Genomic DNA, 22,503 nt, shown 5'->3' with positions numbered 1-22,503 from the left:
ATCTATAGAAACAGAGATGTGGCTGCTTTGCACACGGTATCCTTTGAGCTGACAATTCTGTTTAAAATCATATGTTTGAAAAAGTAGTAGAGGGCCACTAATTCAAATCAACAACAGTGTAAACTGCTTAAAAACAGATTAAACACTGCTGACATGCTGGGTCAAAAGCTCTGCCAAGATGTATAGCAGTAAAGGAAAAAAGGCTTATCCGCCAACTACCCAGTTAAAAAAAGGAAATGTGACTGTGAGCTGACATTGCAAAATGACATGGCTCTAATCTTTCCACTCCCCAGCCGCTACTTTTAATTACTTACTTTAACTGAATCACAGGTGGAACTGCATCAATTTGTCATGATTTCAACACTATTAAACCAAAGCACAGTTTCATCACAGGTGCAGTACATATTAGGAACTGAATTTGTTTTCTGCAGACTACACAAGCTGTTTCTACACCTAAATACAGCCTGCATCTTTAATATACATTTTATTGTATGACTTGTTAATAAAAAAGACATTCACAACTCATATAAATATTATATTTATGGTATTATTATAGGTTTTTTGGAGCTAATGTCTTTATATTGCCCATTTAAACAACCTGATATTTACTTTGACAATTCAGTATAATTTGAGTAAAGTTCCAAACCACTTTTGAAAGCTGTGCCACCAGTCTGCCAGGCCTCTCATCAGTAAGGTTTCAACCCCAATTCATTATTACACTCTTAACACAGTGGTAATTAACAGTGCAGCCCATCTGCAGTATGTTTTTTTTTAATTTTTTTTATCAATTTGAAAACCAAGGCCCTTTTAAAATATATAACTGAAATAAATACATGTGAGAGACTAAATATGGTTTCCATTGACTAGAGTTTTTATTTGCATACTCCCTCTTTATTGACTAATTATTCCCCAAAGTAGAAATTTAAATGCATAGTAGGTTAGTTTCTTCCATCTCCAAAACACGAAATGCCAAAGCATGGCTTGGTAAGTTAAACCTTTTAAATATACTAATTTAATTAATGATTCCAAAGAACAAACATTGGAACAAATATAAATTAATAAAAATGTAAATGACAGAATCAGCAACCACATAATTAAGGCCCAGTCCTGCCCTTGAGAATAATAAATGGAACACACCATCCAGAAATAGATGTTCAGACATGGATTCCGCTGTGGTTGAACCAGCTGATTTGAGTGTTCTGGGACCTTCCGCTGTTATTGAAACCAGTGGTATGTGGTTGGATGCATTTGCATTCTGCCTTTGCCCCAACATAATCCAGAATTCTGTTTGCACACAGAAAAACATATTCACATTCTACTAGGTCTTAAATAGATAGTAAAAACAATGGAAGCTTCATGAATATGAGCTTAAGACAAGAGTGTACACGGAAATGTCAGTGATTTGAGAAAACTCAATAGGAGTAGGCTGTGCCTGTACTTGGCCAAGATTATTTGCCGTTGAAGCAAAGGTGGCGGTGATATTGACTCAGAACATAAATATTAGCTCAGGATATTTGTGTAATGAATTTTATGTACTGCACGTAAAAGTTACCTCGAGACACATTATTTGTAGGGTTTTTGCTATTATTTGTCATCAGAACAATTATTTATCATCATCAATCATTGCATTATTTTTAATGACCCCCATTATTGGTAAAATGTACAACGCAATGCTGCTACTGATGAAAAGCATATTCACTTCAACAGTAATATGATACAGTGAACATTTCAGACCATTTCAGACTGCTACAGGGGTTGCATTAATGTAAGATTCTGTGCTTTTCAAGTAGAAAACAACAAAAAGGCAGGATATGGGCAGTGTGCTGAAAATGCAACTGCAGGCCTACGTATTGTGACGTTAGATTCAGATTTGAGCGTAACATGTTATGCTAACATGGAAAACGAGCCAGTGAATGCACAAAAATGCACTATGACCCGAAAAGATTGTAAGGTCTCTCTCTGAATAATGAATGCCAATTTCTATAGGAAAAAGATGATGAATTTTTTCCTTACAGAGACTACTACGTGTGCATGTGTATGTGTGTGTGTGTGTGAGTGTGTGTGTGTGAGAGAGAGAGAGAGCACACAAGACAGATGTTGCACACATAGGCAGTATTTGAACCCATCATATTGCAGGAGTGCTCCATAATGCATTGCTACAGTTTTGTATAGTGACACAATACATTAGCATTACGGCTCTTTGTCCTACTTTAGGGTGCTGTCATCCACAAAACCAACAATTCCTCAGACGAATTTAGAAAATATGTTTAAAGTTTATTACAATGTTAAAAGAAAAAAATGAACTTATATCAATACATTTTAAAAATAGACACTGTGAGTACAATAATTCACAATTTATTCGGCATTTGTTCAAAAAATATACACACACACACACACACACACACACACACACACACTCAAACATGCACAGACATGCACATACACACATTCAGCTTTGATCTTGGGAAAAGCACTAGACAAATACAAATTATTATTATTATACACACTACAATATTGAGTTATACTGTAAAACATTAACCCAGATTTACACCACTTGTTCGTGCTGTTTACAGCTTAGCCCTTGAGTGACACTCTTCATAGAGTAAACCCCTGCACCGGTTTGTGGGGCTTACACGTCGCGACTTCCCAAAACCGACCATTGCACGTTGTTCAATTCTGCCGTTTCTATACAGGGTATCCGTATCTGCTGTCATATTTCAGCGCTGGCAGTCCTTGGTTGCTGGGGGGTGGCGCAGGCCTACTCCTATCTGTGTAGATACTGCTGCGGTCAGACTCTTTAATTTTCCCGCTCCTCACTGAGCTGTACACAACTCCAGCGTGGGGTCGATACCCCATGACGGAGCGGAAGCTGGAGTTGCGACTGGACGGCCTGCTCTCTGGGGCCTGGGCGTCTTCCCTGTGAGACGAGACAGGGGAGGGTGAGGAGGAGCCGTGTGGCACGAAAGAGCCGGGACCTCTTATCTTTCTATGTCCAGGGGGGTCCAAAGGTCTGACATTGTACATTTTTCACATTTTTGAAGAATTTAAAACTAATTAAAGTTACTTCAAGACCAGAGACCAGAAAAAGGGCAAGCAGTGCTGCACAATTCACAGTCACCTGACCTCAACCCCATTGAACATTTATGGGGACACTTGAAGACTGACAAAAGCCAAGTTTTCGGTAACATCACAAGATAATCTTTGGAACATTGTCAAATAATGCTGGAATAACCATCAGGTTTTGCACAGAATTGTGGAGTTCACAGCTTGAGCGCTTGCTGCCGTTAAAGCAAAAGGGGAACATACCAAATACTAAGAAATTCTGAAATTCAAAGGTTCAACACTTCACTCAAATTGATAATATAATTAGCAATTAAAGAATTTGTATTAAATTAGAAAAGACTTTTGGACCCCACTGTAGCCCACAATGATTCTTTTTCTACTTGTGTCAAAATACTCATTTTGACACAAGCTTTTGGCATCCACGTCCATGAAAAATCTACTGATAATCATTAGAGACTTAAACAGGGTTGTTCAACAGCTCATTCGTTTTGAGATAAAGGACCCACGTGGATTATTGCCTAAACAAAATGGAGTTTCGGCTGCATTCTGGAAACATAGCAATGACTCACTTGATCTCATTGGCCACTTCCTTCTGATAACGTCTCTTGTGACAGAGGCAAAGTATAAGCCAGATGAGGAACAGGAGGAGGAGCAACAGCAGCAGTGCACCAATGACGGCACCCACGATCATTCCTGTTTTGTTGACAGCTAGAGGAGGGGGAGGGGAAAACATTTAGTCTCATGTTTCAGCACTCATACTGGAACGTTCAGTGACAGTTCACTTGTACATGGGATTGCTAGGCTACATAAATATTTGATCAGACTGTTGATTGAGGCAGCTTTACCATTAACTTGAACTTACGTTGAACTGCTCGCAGGGTGTATCTACAGGTTTTCCGGTCTACTGCATTTTTCACCTCACACAGGTAGTTGCCCTTGTTGCTGACAGAGTGGTTACTGAACAGGAGCTCTCCACTCTCAGGGTCTGAAGGTGATACCAAGAGGAAGGCTGTTTATTCTACTATCAGGTTCTTCACATGATTAAATGCAGTCAAAGAACAAACAAGAGATTACACTGTACGTGTGGTCATTTGTAAAAACAATTGCACATTTGTTGTGAACTCTCAGACCATAATACACATGTTGGGCCCTAACACAGAGGAGCAGGAGGCTTTCATCATGCGTCACCCTTTCTGGGACTCTGAAAAAGGAAGGAGCAAAGCTAAATCTTCTTCAGCACAAAAGCTTTATTTCCTCTTTAATCCCCACTTTTGAATCGCGAGTTTCAACCGTGCAGGTGCGTTGCGGCCGGTTGCCACCGGGCCCGTTGTTTGGAGGAAATGATGCAGCAGTAACTGGATGAACCATGGTTCCTCACATAATCCTGCCCTGCCTCTGTGTCCTGCCACAGCCTCACTACGTCTCGCTGCTGGGGTGTTTCATTTTATTTGACCTGATACGACTTCATTAGAAAATTCAGAGTACACAGTCATAGCCTCAAATTATTCATTCATTCATTCATTATCCTAACCCGCTTATCCTGAACAGGGTCGCAGGGGGGCTGGAGCCTATCCCAGCATACATTGGGCGAAAGGCAGGAATACACCCTGAACAGGTCGCCAGTCCATCGCACGGCACACACACCATTCACTCACACACTCATACCTACGGGCAATTTAGACTCTGGACTGTGGAAGGAAACCGGAGTACCCGGGGGAAACCCATGCAGACACGGGGAGAACATGCAAACTCCACACAGAGAGGCCTCCGCTGACGGGGATTCGAACCCAGGACCTCCTTGCTGTGAGGCAGCAGTGCTACCCACCTCACCATCATATTATACTCCATAAATTATATAAAGGTATTGACATGTACACAAAAAATCTAAAGACTTATTTCTTTGTTTTGGGGGGCACCGTTTGTGCATTTGTACATAGGGCTGGGTTATTTTCACACTCACTCTGCAGTGCAGTGGGTGGAATAGCGCCTCCACTCTCTCTTTTCCATGTGTAGGTCAAGGGGCTGGATCCTTGAGATGATTTGCATCGTAAGGAGACTGAGCCCCCTATCTCCTCACTGCCCTCCACCCAGCACTTGGGCACTGATGGGGGCACTAAAGGCAAGAGAAACAGAATACATCAAATTAAATGACCTTATATTATCACATACCAATATTGCAATCTATAAACTGTAAGTAAGGCAATTAAGTCTTCACATTTATATGTAATAACTGGGTGTTTTGTAGAAATACAGATTAAGTACAGGTTCACCTTCTTAATATACCATCATTCATTTCCAGTAGTGCTTATTTGCTATATCAGATAAGGAGCACGATGAGAAAAATAAATAACCAGTGGGGAATATCACTCAAATCTCCACACATTTGCAGTATGTGATTGGTTGTGCGTTTGTGTTAGGCACTACTCTCTGTTCCAAGCCAATTACATAAAGGGACATTAATCCCTTTTTTGATGCTTATTTCATAATTAAACACTTATTACCTTCAATGGATTTGGTTATTGTGTTCCAAGCAAATCCCTGAGTGCATAAGCATTTAATACTGGCACAAAACAACACGGTACGGCGGTGGATTTTCATATTTTTGAAGATTCTCTGTGAGTCTTGTGTACTATATGCAGAAGTACGGTTGTGCAAGTGAAAACAGGATCCTTACCTGCAGTGCATACCCCTATGTTCAGTGTTCTACAGTATATGTGCTAACAATGGAGTCAGGTGATTACCCAGAAGGCACAGGAGATTATTCAAGCCTACACTAGCACCATGCCAGTCCAGGATTATGTCTCCCCACTCGACATGCTGTCTCCAACTGCTTTCCCATTTATTTCAGTACAAGACTCCTTCAGGGAATGAAAACCAATCCAGTTGAGAGGCTACGGGTGCTTCATAAAGTTGCATGAATCTTTTCTATATTTTTTCTGTTTTAAGAAGAGTGTTTTAATTTAAAACATCTTCAATTACAATTTCGCTTTTCAAAGAACGGGGACATATTTTACAAAGAATAACCGAAGCAGTTCCAAAAAAAGGGCCAATTTAGCATGCGGTTACTTATGTTTAAATCCACAGAAATCAGTCACACTGGAATTACTTTACATTACTTTACAGTCACGTTGGCCGCATTACACTCCATACAATAAGCTTGGGTTCCAAAGTTTTGAAAAGGATAATTTAATTGCCACATGATCCTACAGAAAGTCTGGTGTGATTTATTATCATCAGCCAGACAAAGGTGCATTAAGATGAGCTGTTTCCTAATATATACAACAAGATTAGCCAATTGTGCAAATGTGTGTATAATTGTCTGTTGATTAATACAGCAGGCCAAAATGACAATTTGGCTCATGGATGACACTGGAGGTAGAAGAAGGTAGAAGAAGTAAAAGAATCTGTGTGGGTTTGTGGGATGTCCATAGACAGAATGTTTCCCTAAAGTCAACAACAATTTTTCTCTTTGTTCTACATTTATCGCTAAACCTCAGCAACCTCACTTAACCTCAATACAAACTGGAATTTACCTAATGCTTAGGGGCTTGTCACTTCCAATTTATCGATCCTACGAGCTCATTTCACATGCACCCAAAGGCTACTTTTTGGAGTTATTGCGCCTTAGTACATTCAACAAGACCCCCCTTGTGGTTTACTGTCATGTTCACCACAGATTGGAATCACTATGACAACTGTAATGAATTAATACTACTACTACTACTACTACTACTACTAGTAATAATAATAATAATAATAATAATAATAATAATAGTACTAGACTTGACTAGACTAGAAATTCTGATCTCTGAGCTATCAGGAAAGAAGCCTCCCCCCCCCCCCGCCCTTCAACTGTCTTGGTTTGTTTTTCTTCCCAATACATTGCAATTCCAATTTCAATTTGAGTCCCTTTTATGTTGCAGACCATGACTCACCACAGGAAAACTATGCCTTGTAAATACGTAGATATGTTGGGCCACTGAGATGGGTAAATTATGCTTGGCTGTTAAATTGAAATCCATCTTCAAAGTATGTCCACGTCCAGATTGACAAATAGATGTTGCACAACTTCAGTAAATATAAATCTCTGATGTACAAGGACTAATTCCAATTTTTGAGAGTGGTTTTGGACTAGTGGGTGGACATGGAGTCTAATGACGCATATAATTCCTGCGGGATAATCAATGTAGAAAGAAACCCAACAACTGATATAAGTCACTCCCTATGGGGAGGCTTAATAATAATAATAAATAGCAACACTGCTTGTAAGTTCTTTTCAAACACTGGATAGCCTCATTTACTAAGGTGTAAGAACAGACACAGAGTTCATCAAATTGGAAGGAGTAGCAAACGAAAGGAGGGATAGGCAAGAATGTCGAGAAAGAAAAGGTGAGCAAGTGAATACAAAAGCTTCACATAAACAAAGACAAATGTGTTAAGTATCTGGGTGGGGGTGTGACAGGGAGGGCCAAAACCAAAACTAGTCAGGGAGGGTAACATCTCTGAGGCAGGGCTCACCCAACACGACGAGAGTGATCTTCCGCATGTCCACGCCCGGTGCTTTCTTCACTTTGCACTGGTATGTGCCTGTGTCTGACACCTGCAGGCCGGACACAGAGATGCTGGCGTCTCCCCGGCTGGGGTCTGCTGTGAGGAAGTCCAGCCTCTTCATTAGGCTTGGGGGGCCGTGAAGGTACTTGCGCTGGCCTGTGAAAGATAAGATCTGACAGACAGGAATGCTCATCAGAAATGTGAACAGCCATAAGAGTATCTCCCAAACAGGTTTTTCCTGCAAGCGTGGAATTTTGTATGAGCATCTTGTGAAACCTGCTTCAGACACACGGTATGCTGCAGACACATTTTAAAGGTTATAGCACAGCCCTCATGAAAAACTAACACACAAATAAAAAACCCCTCTGAACAAATGCCAAAAGGCTTCATTCCGTTTGCCTAAAAAGAAGTGCTCGACAAATGTTACCAGAACGCACTGTAGCCCCTGAATCACTGTCCACCCCATCCTCCCATTCCAGCCTCTCACCGGCATGTCTTTCTGGGTCATGTCTGGGCTGACCATGGTCCACTCGATGTCCAGCTCTCCTGTGTCTTCAGCTGCTTGGCTGTATGTGCATCCCAGGATCACCTTGTCGTTCAAGGCTTTTTGAACGGTCTGTGGTCCTTGGCTGGTCACCTGCATGGCCGCAGTGATACCTGTAGATTTGGAGGCAACAGAGTGCTGACCATATTTCTCCCCCCAATACATATTATTGTAAAATCACGTGCTGTATGCTGGTGGAGCTGGTGCATTTTTTTGCCTAACCTAAAAATGCATTTTAAAGTCAGCTGAGCATTCAGCCCTGGGGCCAGGGTGTAGCTAACAGGGATTCCTCTAATCATCCCACACCCAACTCCCCCCGGCCCCAACCGATACATGCACTCAGTGACCACTTTATTAGGCAAACCTGTACACCAGCTTGTTCATGCAAATATTTAATCAGCCAATCATCTGACAACAACTACATGCATAAAAGCATGCAGACTTGGTCAAGAGGTTCAGCTGTTTTTCAGACTAAATGTCAGAGAAAGTGTCAGAAGAAATGTGATATAAGTGACTTTGACTGTGGAATGATTATTGGTGGTTTGAGTATCTCAGAAACTGCTCATCTCCTGGGATTTGGCACAACAGTCTCTAGAGTTACAGAGAATGGTGCAAAAAACAAACAAAAAAATCCAGTGGGCAGCAGTTGTGGGCAAAAACATGTTGTTAATGAGAGAGGTCAGAGGAGAAGGGCCAGACTGGTTGAAGCTGACAGGAAGGAGACAGTAACGCAAATAACCACACATTAAAATAGTGGTGTGCAGGAGAGCATCTCTGAACACACACTGTGTCAAATTTCACGAATAGGCTACAGCACCAATAAGTCTAAAAAAAAATTATAATAAATACCTAATAAAGTACTCACTGCGTGTACGTAAATAATCGGTTACCAGTCTCCTGACAAACTGCCAGTATTGCCCAAATCAAATTCCACTTCCATGCAGATATCTTGTCAGAGGTAGGCAGGCATGCAGACAGAGTTATCGTGGTGTTCTCTGCACCCGACACTAGCTCAAATGCCAGTGTCCGCAGAGGAGGCCTCGGGGCAGATATTTCATCCCTGTCAAACCTACATATCCTGACTGCAATTCTGCCACTGACGCTGACTCTGTTCCTCTCAAAGGAAAATAAACCAATACATGCAAATATGTATAGATGAATGAAAATTACATTCTCTGAATATTGTCTGTAAAATGGTGAAAGGGCCCTTGCCACATAGCCCAGATATTCTGGTTTTGAACATGACAGCTGCCACCGTAGAGGTTTGTTTATGCACTGGTTACCATAGCTCCATTGTGAAAGTACATGCCACCCACCTTACTGCTGTCAGTATAGATTTGCTGTGGTGTGCTAATAATACAAAAGCAAAGCAAAATTTTGTAGATTTGTCCGACAGTCAGTTATGGACATGTGTGTGTGTGTGTGTGTGTGTGTGTGTGTGTGTATGTACATACATACCTATATACAATGCATACTTTGCATTACACACATGTATGTGTGCATAATGCCACAGAAGAGACCAAACAGTACTACCATTTTCTATACAGTTTGGATCTGTTCCCATGGTAAAACTTGAATTGCAGTTATGCCTAAAGGCATGGACACTCACCTGACCTGAGGAGCACTGTCATTACACAGAGCACTGTCCACCAGGTCCTGGAGCATACAATGGGCCTGGTCATCCTAAGGCCTTTAGATAGCCTATTAGAGACAAGAGGCAGAGAAAGGATAAACAGTAAGTTGCACGGTGCAGGCAGAGACTTATGATGCTATTGAACATCTTCAATAAAAACACCTCTCAGACTGCATTAGGGCTAACCCATCGTGAGCCTGCTGTAATCTGCTGGTTGACCCCTACCTGCTGACTTTCAGCTGAATGCACTGATATACTGATAGATGACAACCGTTATCATTATGTGTAATGATTAGCTACACAAAGGGATTTGACTCTGTTCTGCATTCTAGGTAGTTCTATTCCATAGGCTGTATCAATGTGTCTTTCTGGAGTATACTAATCTGAAATGTATTTTCAAATGTTCTGCAAATCACATTCATGAAGTAAAAAATGAACTCATTCTGCTACCTGTGTACACTGATTTATGAGAAGTAAATTCCCTGCTATCATCTGACGTGTTGTGCAGAAAATACCTAATCATCTAACTCAATGGCAACTGGTTTCAGTCCGATGCCATGTCTTATCTGACATCACTTTCAATCACAATGAGAGCAATTCTCTTGTCACTGCCTTGTGTGGCTCCTTCCTGTTCCATATTATGTCACCTTAATATTTTCTTGATTGAGGTCTCTGTTCTGGGAAACTTATTTGGCTTACACGTTATACATGCATTTGATATTTTTGACAGAGCACCTTGCTCATGGGTATTTTTGCTATGCAAGACAGAAATGTATTTCTGCCAATCAAGGCAGAAACTGCCTGGACACAGCTTAAAATCTACACCACAGGAACTGCCTGGACACAGCTTGACCACTACACCACAGGAACTGCCTGGACACAGCATAACAACTACACCACAGGAACTGCCTGGACACAGCTTAATCACTACACCACAGGAACTGCCTGGACACAGCTTGACCACTACACCACAGGAACTGCCTGGACACAACATAACAACTACACCACAGGAACTGCCTGGACACAGCTTAAAAACTACACCACAGGAACTGCCTGGACACAGCTTAACAACTACACCACAGGAACTGCCTGGACACAGCTTAATCACTACACCACAGGAACTGCCTGGACACAGCTTGACCACTACACCACAGGAACTGCCTGGACACAACATAACAACTACACCACAGGAACTGCCTGGACACAGCTTAAAAACTACACCACAGGAACTGCCTGGACACAGCTTAACAACTACACCACAGGAACTGCCTGGACACAGCTTGACCACTACACCACAGGAACTGCCTGGACACAGTTTAACAACTACACCACAGGAACTGCCTGGACACAGCATAACAACTACACCACATTTCTACCAGTAGAAATACATACCTCAGCTGCTCTGTTGCCCTGTAATTAAGTCCTGCTTCTTTCCTTCTAACTGCATATGCACAACTGGTAAAATAACCATGGGACTATGCATGACTACAAGAAAACCTGTGTTTAAGGTATACAAAAAATAATTGCGTAATTTGTCTTTATCAAATGGCACAATCAAAGATTCAAAGATAACAGTGCCATAGTGTCACAGTATTTAACGATTTGCCTAACCTGGAATTTAAGCAGATATAACAAAGTTACAGTAGTTATACAACACCTTGTATTCTGGCTGTGTATTCTAGAATTTAGTGACTGAAATAAGCAGTTATCAGTTAATGAGCTAAAAAAAATAATGTTTGGCAGCGTTGAACAGCTTTTTTAAATAAATCACTAAACCGTAATTATTTAAAGAACATCTCAATAAACATATTAACACTTAGACCATGGTGGAACGCATATATAACCCTGTATGTATCATAACCACACTATAACCCCCGTCAGCTCACCAAAAAACATTCTTCAGTATTGAAATACAGAAAACCCATAATTTACTGTACCTGAGTGTCGGACAGTAATCCACAGCTGAAACCATTCCTAAGGTTCCTAACAGGGAAATGATTGAGATGAATGTTATCCTCTCTCTTACACTCCTTTTGTCCCTCTCTCCTTCGCCCGCTCTCTCTCTTCCTGAACACTGAAACAGGTGTGTCTCTACCGGTCACACCCTCTATTTTTCTTTTGCGCTATCACTCCTGTGAGTCAGATCAAAGGTCACATTCATATGCTGCCTGTGGCTTTATACCTTAAGCATTTATCAACCATTATATGATGGCCAAACATATGCTAAATTTCCATTTGATAACTGGCTGAGATATGAGTTCCCCTTTGACACGACTGAGTAAATGCTTGTGATTGAATCACGGAAGGGTATAATTACGTTCCTTCAATGATTCCTGCTGCAAAACATATTAGTGGCAGTCTATGAATGTGTTGAGTGAATTAACGACAACAACAACAATAATAAAACGAAGGAAAAAAGATACGTAATGTATTTCAGTTGAATACATATCAATAAATAAGTAAATATCAAAAGCCAGTCAAAAATGGGAAATGCTATGTGCATTTAACAGGAAGTTTACATTTTGCTGAAGAGCTCTCTGCACAAAATGAGCACTGTAAATGAGCAGCAGTTGGCAGTAGACCACTGGAAAGCAATGTTGGGAAGACTGCTTGCCATTAGTGCTTGGACTCAATCATTTATGTGCAACAACAAATGTATATTAATATTCAGTACTTCTGCTAAAACAGATTGGATAAGCTCTATAATATGTCTGTCATTTCACTTATTTAGTGAAGACCTTCACAGCGCACTGCTTCGATACAGTAAGGTGGAATAACAGCAGTGATGAGGTTTCCTTGGCAACTTAAAGTACACTCATAGCTGTAGCAGGGCGGCAGCATATTTCAGAGGTGGGTCTTATGACACAACAAAACTCAACAAACAGGTAATACCACAAAGCGGATTACTATGAGAGAAGTAATACAATGTGTGTTTGCGTGTGTGTATGTCTGTGTGTGAGAGAGAGAGAGAGAGAGAGAGAGAGAGAGATTGAGAGAATGAGAATGGGAAATAGTCTTAAACACAGGGGATTAAGAACATGTTTTTGATACAGGGGTATTGCCAATGATGTAGAGGTAGAACTCACTTATTTTGCTCTTTCCTCTAAGGATTATGGGTTAACCCACAGTGCTCTCTTGAACTCAGTTCAAATGAACTATATTAGCATGCCAATTCACATGGCTGCATTACCAAAACATTTTTCAATGCAAAATGTTGCATTCTAAAAGTTTATATTACTGACCCTTATTGAAAGTACTTTCCTCCCCTGCTTGCACAAAGATCTGAAAACTATTCTTCTCTCTTTCCCTCTAACCTTTAATTTCCCATCCACACACAGTGCATCTCACAACTAGCATTTCTTTCACTCCCACGTTAGTGACAAGCCCTCCTGCATCCAGTGAGTCACCTTCTCACTAACAGTGCAGGCAGACACTGCAGGGCTATTAGCCTTGAGCAGCACAGTACACAATCATGCACATCTTACTTTCCTCTAGCCTAGTCCCAAAGTCAACATGGAAGATTGATGTGTATGAAACTGGTACGATCCTCAATATGCATCATAAGCAAATTTAAGTCCTGTATTGTGTAAAAGGTGCTTTATGGATTACATGCGCTCCTAAAATCATTCTGGCGAAGACGGGGGAAAATGGGAAAACACAGGCAGCACGGAGCAGGCTAAAAGGGGTTCAGAGCGATGGCTTCAGCGGCTGCACAGCGGGAACATGGCGCTTTCATTCAGCTGAGTAATGAGACTGTGATGCATCTCCCACTACAGAGACTACACCCGATGCCTATTTCTCAGTCAACTTATTTTTGCTTGTAATATAAATAAAGGATCATAGCAGCTGCAAAATATTTCAAGAGATTACAGGTGTCGGTGATTAAATGTGAAATTACATTACAGGATGTGAATCTGAAAGGTGGTGAAAGTAGGGTAACCAAATTGTAATTGGCAGACAGGTGTTATGAACATAAAAGCGGCCTGTAGCGTAGTGGTTAAGGTGCATGTCTGGGACCCGCAAGGTCGGTGGTTTGTTCCCCAGTGTAGCCACAATAAGATCCACACAGCCGTTGGGCCCTTGAGCAAGGCCCTTAACCCTGCACTGTTCTCCTTCTTAGTCTAATCTGGATAAGAGTGTCTGCCAAAATGCCATTAATATAATGTAACAAGCAGCAATTGAATGTTTACATGGTCTATGGAACAAGCAAAACCCAACAACTAATTTTTAGGAATGTAGAAATCCCGTCTGGGAAGATATTTTTAGTCCCCAAAAGATAAGACATTTGTGGGGAAAAGAGGCCGTACGGTCAGGCTAGTGAAGGCACAGGGAAGCTTGTAGGGTTGATCAGTGTGCTGTTACTTCCTGCCAGATGATGATGTCTCTAGGGCCTTTTCTGGGTAGCAATACATTTCATCCCACTTAATGGAACAACAGAGAATATGCTCATATTTACCGTTAAAAAAATATTTAATAAAAAATTTGATTGATTAGGACCGACGCAAAATAAAATGAATACACAGTGTTGATACTGGGTCATTTTATTGGTCCACTTAGATAAGTTTAGCAAGCCAGGCATAGGACAGAATGATAAGTGGGGTGTGTGTTTGGCCCTTGAGGCCAGTAATACTGCTGCTTCGCATTCCTACCGGATAGTTAATTGAATGATTAATGTCACTGAGAGTCCACTCACAAGGTGTCCCATATTTAAATCATTCCCTGATTACATTTACGTCCAATTCTAGTCATTTAGCAGATGCTCTTATCCACAGTGCCACAGCTTCACAGGGGAAGATTGAAAAGCCGAAGAGCTGCTGGCCTTGAGGCCAGATTTGAGTATCTCTGTAACAGTCTGCTTAGAGCGGTGACTCACAGGCACCGTGGAAACCTCCGTCATTTTATGGCTAATAAAGCCACATTCTCCTATGCCTACCTGCTGACGATGTGTTAAAGATCAAATTATCAGCAAAAGTCTTTTAAAACTCGACATCAGGGGTGTCTAGTCGCATCTGAAAAAGCCAAGTGTAGGTGCAGGCTTTTGTTTTAGCCCTGCAATGCAATACCTGATTCAATAATTCAATCAAGACCTTGATCAGTAGAACCGGGCCTCTTAGTACTGGGCCAAAACACCTGCACCCACACCAGCCCTTTTTTGGATAAATAAATCAATATAAATAATACTGGACACTGATGGTCTATATTAGGCACTGAGTCTTACTATCAGGGTAATCGAGAGACTTGGACCAAATTTCAGTGAAAATGTTACAAAAATGTATTGAATAAAGGGAATATTTATGTACGGCTTGGTTAAATAAGTGTGCAAAGCACCTTCAAAAATGTAAATCTGTATCAGATTAAGATGCTAGGGGCTACATGCATCATAGTAGTATAAGTATTTGTAGTTGCAGCTTCAATGAAAGAGACAGTTATGTAAGATACTGTAAAAGTTGAGATATTGTAATTATGGGTGAGGAATGTTGTTATTGTGCAACAAGATTCAGGACTACCCAGAGAAGAGTTTAGCTGGGACAGCTAATTTGAATTTGAGAGAGGGACACCCCATCTCTCCGCGCTCTACTTCCTGGTGCTTACAGCGGCAAGCATATCCCCCAGGAAAGGTCACCCCATACGTCTGGTTAGGCTAATTGAAAGTTACAATAGAGAGCCGCAAGTGAGGTGTGAAATCTTAATCCACAGTGAGACCCACTCCTCTGAGTCAGGACAGCCAATAATCAGCCCTGCTCATGCATTTCAACACTGTTCTAACAAGCTGCATCCTCGTGCATTTTTGTTTGTCATCAATTATTCAAATCATTAAGGGGGTTAATTATTTCCATATGTTTTGGGATTTAATTGTGGGCCTTAATTGTAATACCACTGTTTCACCACTGGAGGGGTACTGGGAAGCTGAGCATTGGCACTTATGACAATCGGTAAACATTCCAATCAGTTCTAGTAATATGAAAAACAAGAGGATAAGAATTCAGTATTACCAATCCCATGTAATTCTCTTTATTGTGTTTGCAACTAGCATACAGGAAAGATATGTTTCTCGTGTTTCTATAAAATGTATTTACTCGAAAACAAAAACGTAAAAAGGTCACAAGCTGTCGCATGAGGTATTATGCTGCTTGCTCGCTAGGTGCATGGTTAAGTGATACATTTGTTAGGTAATGTGTTGGAAAAACATGTTGAAATCACATGTAAAGCGGAAAGTGGCTACCGTCATTTTACATACGTAATGCTATTGATGTACATTGTCAGAGATTACACATTTCATGAACTGCCAACATATTTACATCTTCCCCTCCATCTGTATTGTAAATTTATATATTTGTCATATATATGAAAAACCTGGCCTGTTTATTTATTCTGCCATATTTTATTTCTGTTGATTTGTTCTTGACAGCTCAGGGTTGGTCCTAACACAAGATTATAATTGAATGAAGTTAAAATGACACACACATAAACAATCTATTCATTGGCAAATTAGACATTACCCTTTAAGGAATATAAGCAGATAGGATGTTGATGTAGATTTTCTGGCTTCATAATTACCTATAATTAAGTAAATAGGAGAACCTGATAAACAAATCCACATAATTTGCCAGGTCTACAGATTCATTTTTAACCCTTAAACAGTTTTAGAAATTATCTTTTCAAAACAGAAATTATCTTTTGAATGGAATGTAAATTATCTTTTGATTGAAAAAAAAAAGCAATTATGGAAAGCTGTTGAATTACAAAACTATCGTTATATTGTTATATTTGTTTCAGGAGGTGCTTTGCATGAAGGACAATTACCACCAGAAATATGGTGGTATAATTATTTCAGGTGAAATTACAAAAAAATGATCTGCAAACATTTCCGAGCCTTGGAATACGATACAGGGTGAATACGCTCAGGAGGAGTAGTGCCTGCTGATGTAGAAACAGACAACACACCTGGGTAACCTTTCTCCTGCAGTGCAAAGAGTAGGGACAGGAGCTCTGGCACCTGTCTCGGATAACTAATTAAGATAAGCCCCTTTACAAACCCGTTCCATTATATTAAAAAGACGGCGTTTGCAGAGGCAGTGCTTGAAGGAGGAACATTATTAATCATCGCCCCGGCAAGCAGGTAGAGGCGGACTCATTATAGGCCAGTTCTGTTTAGGTCTTGCTGTTTTGAGAAGTAAGACTGATATGTGTAAAATATGCCATATCTTTCTGTTTTGAGAAGTAAGACCAATATATGAAAAGTATACCATATCTTGCTGTCAGTTTGATGGCAAGAAATGCAAAGCTTTAGGGGATTGGCTACATTACTGAGACGCTCAACTGATTACTCTCAAGGATTGTGTTGCCTTGGTGATAAGAATTCTCTGCCTGAACCATTTCTATATTTGAGCCTTAGACAAATGAATTTGTTCCAATGCTCCTAATCACTGAAGTTCCCAGCTCCCTCTCCGTGTAGTTTCCATTCCTTGTTCTTCTAATTAAGAAACATTTTTTTAACACTGACTAGACTCTCCTGGTCACTACAATTTGTTTTGTTTTTATCAAGGCCATGGATTCAGCTACAGCATGTGGCTGACCTGCCAACCTTAACAACGGTATGGAGGTGTTGACACCTGCTATCATTAGAACCAGGTTAGCAACCCTGTAACGTAATAGATAATTACTGTATGATCACAGGCATCATGCTTGGAATGACCTACACGCCTTTGGAGCCTATCCGGACTTATTACGGGAGCAGTTGTGCTTACGTTATGGAATGGCACCATAGCAGCATCCTGCCCCAGACAGAATCACTGGCACATTATACCATCCTGCAAAATGGTAATGCATGTATGCAGTCAGACACCCCAACAATTCCAAGATAAATTGTTTTTCTATTCTATTCAATTTTCACAACCTGGTGACAGGCCCATCTTACTGTATGTGTTTATAAAGATAATTTAACTGATGATGCTAAAAACAATTATGTGTACGACTCTTTAACATCCCACACCGCAGGGAGAAACGGGACCGGAGACGAGTGGACTCTGGCCAAGAGGCTTAATTAGTTGGACCTCGGGCTGGTTTTGAATGACTGTATGCGCCATCGATCAGGGGCGGGGGGAGCGGGTGTGATCACTCCCCAGCTCTACATTGGGGATGGGTACTCTTTTAAAGTGACACTGTTACTGCAGCCGCTGAAACAAACCTCCTTTCTGCAATGCTGATGCCCTGCAAATGTTTCCCTTCATACTCTCCGTCTGAAGTGCTGCAGTGCTTGGGGAAACGCTCACGCAGACACACAGACACACAGACACACAGACACACATACACACATACACACGCACACACATACACACGCACACGCACACACACATACACACACAGCTAGGGACACGCCATCACACACACTTATGCATGCAGGCACAAAAGTGACATTGTTTGTAGGAGCCAATGGTTTCTTTCGATGCGTGAAATTAGTCCTCCCTTCACAAGCCCTTGCGTTTACCCACACAGTCATGTGATGTTCATGTAGATTGTTGCGATCTTTTCAGATTTCTAATTCAATGAATTATGAAGAAGAAAAATGATAATTTGTTCACTGTTCAGAAGACAGCTGGGCATTGTTGTTTGTTGAGGCATATCTCATCCATATGAATATGTCGATGAGAAACAGCATGTTTGCATATTCATGTTTTAAAAAACGACATAAATGTAATAAATGTGCACTACACAACACAATAAAATATTGTGTAAAATGATCTACTCTGCTTACCTCTGTGCTCATTAATGAGTATTTAATCACCCCCCCTCCACCCCCCCATAGAGCCTAGATGTGCTCCTCCCACAAAGAGGACCAGGGACCACCCAAGGACCACCCCAAGGACCAAGTCTGTCACTAACACCTAGCAAGAGGCAGTGACTGTGGTGGAAAGGGACTAGATCTGATCGACACCCCAGAGCCCCTGTGCTAGAAATGCCATCTATCTTTGTTACCTCTGTAGGGGAGCCTTCATAACACCAGGTGCTAGGCATACCACCTTAGCTGAGGTCCGAATTGACAGATAACAACAGAATGGTTGGGGATGGCATCTAATAAATGAATAAATAACCATGGAGGAAGTGAAAAGCTGGAGTCTGTCAGAGAATACACAGAAATAGCACCAGGAGTGTGAGTCATGATGTGTCAAAGTCAGCCCTGTGCTTATATATGTGTAAATTCATCACACAGATGAGGAGCAAAGCAGTCCATCACCCACTGTCTGTGATACTGGATGCAAAACGGGACCTGTTCAAAGCAAGTCTCCCTAAATTTTGGGACTCAAAGGCATGCTTTCCGAGGCATAACATGTAAAGATAAAAAAAGAAGTGTGCTTTGAACTGTAATTCTACCATAATATGGGATTAACAGTTTGTGTATTGGCACAGACAGCTCGCTTTAATTGGCAAGTAAATTGGAGACTTTGTCTTAATTTGTAGCCTGAAATTCACAGCCAAGTTGTTTCACCTCTTAAAAGGTGTTTTTCCTCTTCTCTCCCTCTTTATTTCTCTCACACGTGTTCGCTTCTTCTTGTCCTTCCTCTCTCTGCTCGCTCTCAGATGTCTGTGAAGTAAAAAGAGCCACGAAAGCCTTTCATGTTATTTCAGCATGACACCAGCCTCTTTCACTGCTGTTCAGAATTTGTCACCTTGTCTATTTTTTTTAAACCAGAAATAATAACCACTGTGAGGCATTGTCCACGAGCATCTTTGTCATCCATTCGATGGTGTGTCTGCTGTGCTGCCCTGGCAAAGGTAAGGACTCGCCAAGAGCACGCCTGTTTCATGAATTTCATCATTACAGTCTCCATGGACACGTGATTCACCTGCTTTTCGGAAAAGTATTCCTTATAATTGGCCCTGAACATGTCCTTTCATTTATTATTGAACATTAAGAACAAACTGTGGCTAGATGTAATGATACCCTTATGATTATGTGACCTTCTACATCTATTGAGCATCTTAATAATAATGTGTATACTGGGAACATTCTAAACTTCTATTTAAAAAATAATTCATGGAGAGTACCTTGACTAAATAGCTAAAGACTTATTAGAGGTTCCAGTACCACACATCCATTGATTTCACCATTTCTCCCTCTCTGTGTCCCAGACATCTTAACAGCAAGAGATAGTAAATCTAATATACAAGACTTCTAGTGGAAAGCCCAGTGGGAAATCCAGGGTGATGATCCTCATTTTTCAAAATAATATTGTGATTTAGCCTACTTTAAAATACAAAATGATATAAAATGTATGCTCTACTCTTGACGAGTTTATCCTTCTCATACTAGGTTAGGCTTCCTTACTGTGCCTGGCCCTGTCAGCCCAGAGAAGGGCAGTCAGAATGTCTTTGTACACTTCTGACTATATCTCAGGGTCAATGTCAGCTGGTGGATAGAACATAAATGGTCAGGAACTATACACAGCTGGATTTAAGGAATGAGATAAAGACTAGATTAAGGCAGATATGACCACTTCCTAGCAGAGCAAGGAGGACAGCTCTATTTCCTGCGGCTGGAAAGCTGAATGGAAAAAAGCATCAGAGCTGCGCCTATGCTCTGAAGGAGCAGATATTAAGCATTATTGAGGTACCGTGATGTGTGCATAGCCAGCATGTCTTCTCTTGAGATATGTTATAGAAATGTTCCACAGACCAAAACAATTCCATTCCTATGGCCATCCTCCATCCAGACTGTAGTGACAGTGAGACATTTCAGTTCTTGTGCTTCTATCTCAGACTAGAACCTGAAAAATGACTGTACAATCATCTGGCAGGTCCTTCACATTCACATGGATTGCTTTGTGACTTTGGTTATACTGCATGTAGAAATGAAATATATGTGGCTATGCCAACTGGGAGGTGCTGTTCCCATTATTGTATTCATCTCTATGTATGCGCATCTGTGTATTCATGAAAACAGAGCACTTACACATCATGCTTTCACATTAAAAAACACATTTCACATATACCGTATGTCACTATGACAGAAAATAATTTAAGCAAAAGTAATAAACTTCATTTAGAATGTATGGGAAAATCCTCATTGTGATGACAAATGACACATTTTTATCACATGTCTTAATTATCATGAAAAGTCCATTTTTATCACTCTGCAACGCGTCATCATTTAACTTCATTACAAGCTAACAGCTGCTCAAAGACAGACCTGGTCTGCTTCTTCTTTTCATGGTTTCTCTATTGGAAATGTCTGAGAAACCAGTTTGTTTCTATTTGTAAAACTACAGCAGTGAATACTAATGTGAAAACACAATAAAATCAAATGGCATTGAGAGTAACATGTGAACATTTCACTTACTGTTTGAAGTACGCATGATGTACTTTAAATCCTTTTGAAGTTTTTAAATGACATTTCAGAAATCTAGTTTGAATATTTCCAAGGTAATTCAAAGAAAACCTCAATAAATAGAATTAGATTAACTGTTGCAATTCAAGTATAATCTTTCAGGTGGCAATGAAAGAGCTGAGCTTTTAAACAATAGCCAGAATGCAATCTGGACTGCTGGACACTTAACGCTGCGGCAAATGAATATGCTTCACAGGGTGTGCTGAGCCCATCTCAGTCTTTTGACAAGATGCACTCATTTGGATTAACTGACCTTCTCAGTCTATGCAGTAACTCAAACTGGGCCATTAACAAATACACATTCAGCCTCTAAACATGACATGAAAGTGTGATGTCAGACTGTCACTTTAAACAGGCTGGAGTGATATCATCCCTCACAGTCTGGGCAAACTCCCGCTATCCTTGGAAAGTTCTGCTTTCATACATTATGCAGTGTGACTGAAACTATTCTTTCCTCTGAGGTCAACTGTGAAAGCCTGTGTGCCTGAGGAGGATGGCCTTCTGTTCCTTCATTTGAACAGTAATTGGCACATACAATGAAAATGGCAGTTTGCATGTGCCACATCACTCTCCAGCATCCCTGCCCTCCAAAATACCACGCCCCTGTGAATATACATTAGACAGTAATGTACAGGATCGGCTCACATCAGACACAAGTATGCAAAAACAAGAATGAGCCGAGCGTGCTTTATGCAGATGATGCATATTTATGCAAATAAATAAATAAATAAATAAATAAATAATACATTTGAGGGCACTCATTGTGTGGCGCATTCTTGGTGCAGTCATGGTGTATTCCTGGTGCTCCCTGAGCCTATTTTGTCTGGGCCATGCCAGTTGAGACCAGGGGTCCTATGAGTAGCATACTTATGAATAGCATCTTTAGGCAGGGTATTCTCTGCTGCATTGCTCACTATAAACCAGCTGGTTGCCTCATTTTGTGGTCCTTTGACCGATTGAGGCGGATTGTGCTGGACTACATAACTCAACCTGCTGAAAAAACTGCATACGCTAGGTTTTGAAACAACTGGTAGCTGGTTGACCAGTTCAGACCAGCTTACAGCTCAACATGTTTTAGCTGGTTGACAAGTTCAGACCAGCTCCCAGCTTGACATGGTTCGATCAGCTCAAGATATTTTTTTAAACAGCTGGTAACTCAGACAAGCTACCAGCACTAGTTGGTTGACCAGCTCATACCCAGCAAGACCAATTCAATTTTTAAACTGGTCAAACTGACATAGCTGGATTTTACTGCAGGAAACATACAGTATGTGTGGTGTGCCAACACTATATTGTCCTCAAGTGAGAAGCTGACCCGTATAGTCT

The 22,503-nt window shown here is 40.9% G+C and overlaps 1 protein-coding gene and 1 long non-coding RNA gene across 2 annotated transcripts; one reads left to right on the top strand and one right to left on the bottom strand.

Annotated features, from left to right (window-relative positions):
• Nucleotides 1–2,300: 2,300 nt before the first annotated feature.
• On the bottom strand, nucleotides 2,301–11,860 carry vsig8b (V-set and immunoglobulin domain containing 8b). The gene is made up of 8 exons (XM_061260874.1): nucleotides 11,729–11,860; nucleotides 9,768–9,859; nucleotides 8,102–8,271; nucleotides 7,582–7,786; nucleotides 5,024–5,176; nucleotides 3,926–4,048; nucleotides 3,633–3,771; nucleotides 2,301–2,917 (listed from the first exon to the last, which is right to left on the bottom strand). The coding sequence occupies exons 1-8, from the start codon at nucleotides 11,761–11,763 to the stop codon at nucleotides 2,686–2,688; spliced, it is 1,149 nt and encodes a 382-aa protein (XP_061116858.1). The 5' UTR covers nucleotides 11,764–11,860; the 3' UTR covers nucleotides 2,301–2,685.
• Nucleotides 11,861–16,812: 4,952 nt separating this feature from the next.
• Nucleotides 16,813–18,404, top strand: LOC133139863 (uncharacterized). The gene is made up of 3 exons (XR_009709964.1): nucleotides 16,813–16,911; nucleotides 17,338–17,423; nucleotides 17,790–18,404. It is a non-coding gene; the product is annotated as an uncharacterized LOC133139863 (long non-coding RNA).
• The last annotated feature ends 4,099 nt before the right edge of the window (nucleotides 18,405–22,503 follow it).

Source organism: Conger conger, chromosome 11, assembly GCF_963514075.1.
Source record: "Conger conger chromosome 11, fConCon1.1, whole genome shotgun sequence".
In the NCBI taxonomy this organism is placed as follows: Eukaryota; Metazoa; Chordata; class Actinopteri; order Anguilliformes; family Congridae; genus Conger; species Conger conger.
This window is presented reverse-complemented; position numbering and strand designations above follow the sequence as displayed.

What these genes read in the sequence shown, in the direction of transcription:
- vsig8b (XM_061260874.1), bottom strand. Translation starts at nt 11,763, where the DNA reads ATGGTTTCAGCTGTGGATTACTGTCCGACACTCAG. An exon ending in GATCACTCTCGTCGTGTTGG is followed by an intron (nt 5,177 to 7,581) that starts GTGAGCCCTGCC and finishes TCTTGCCTTTAG; the next exon opens with TGCCCCCATCAGTGCCCAAG. An exon ending in GAAGTGGCCAATGAGATCAA is followed by an intron (nt 2,918 to 3,632) that starts GTGAGTCATTGC and finishes CTCGTCTCACAG; the next exon opens with GGAAGACGCCCAGGCCCCAG.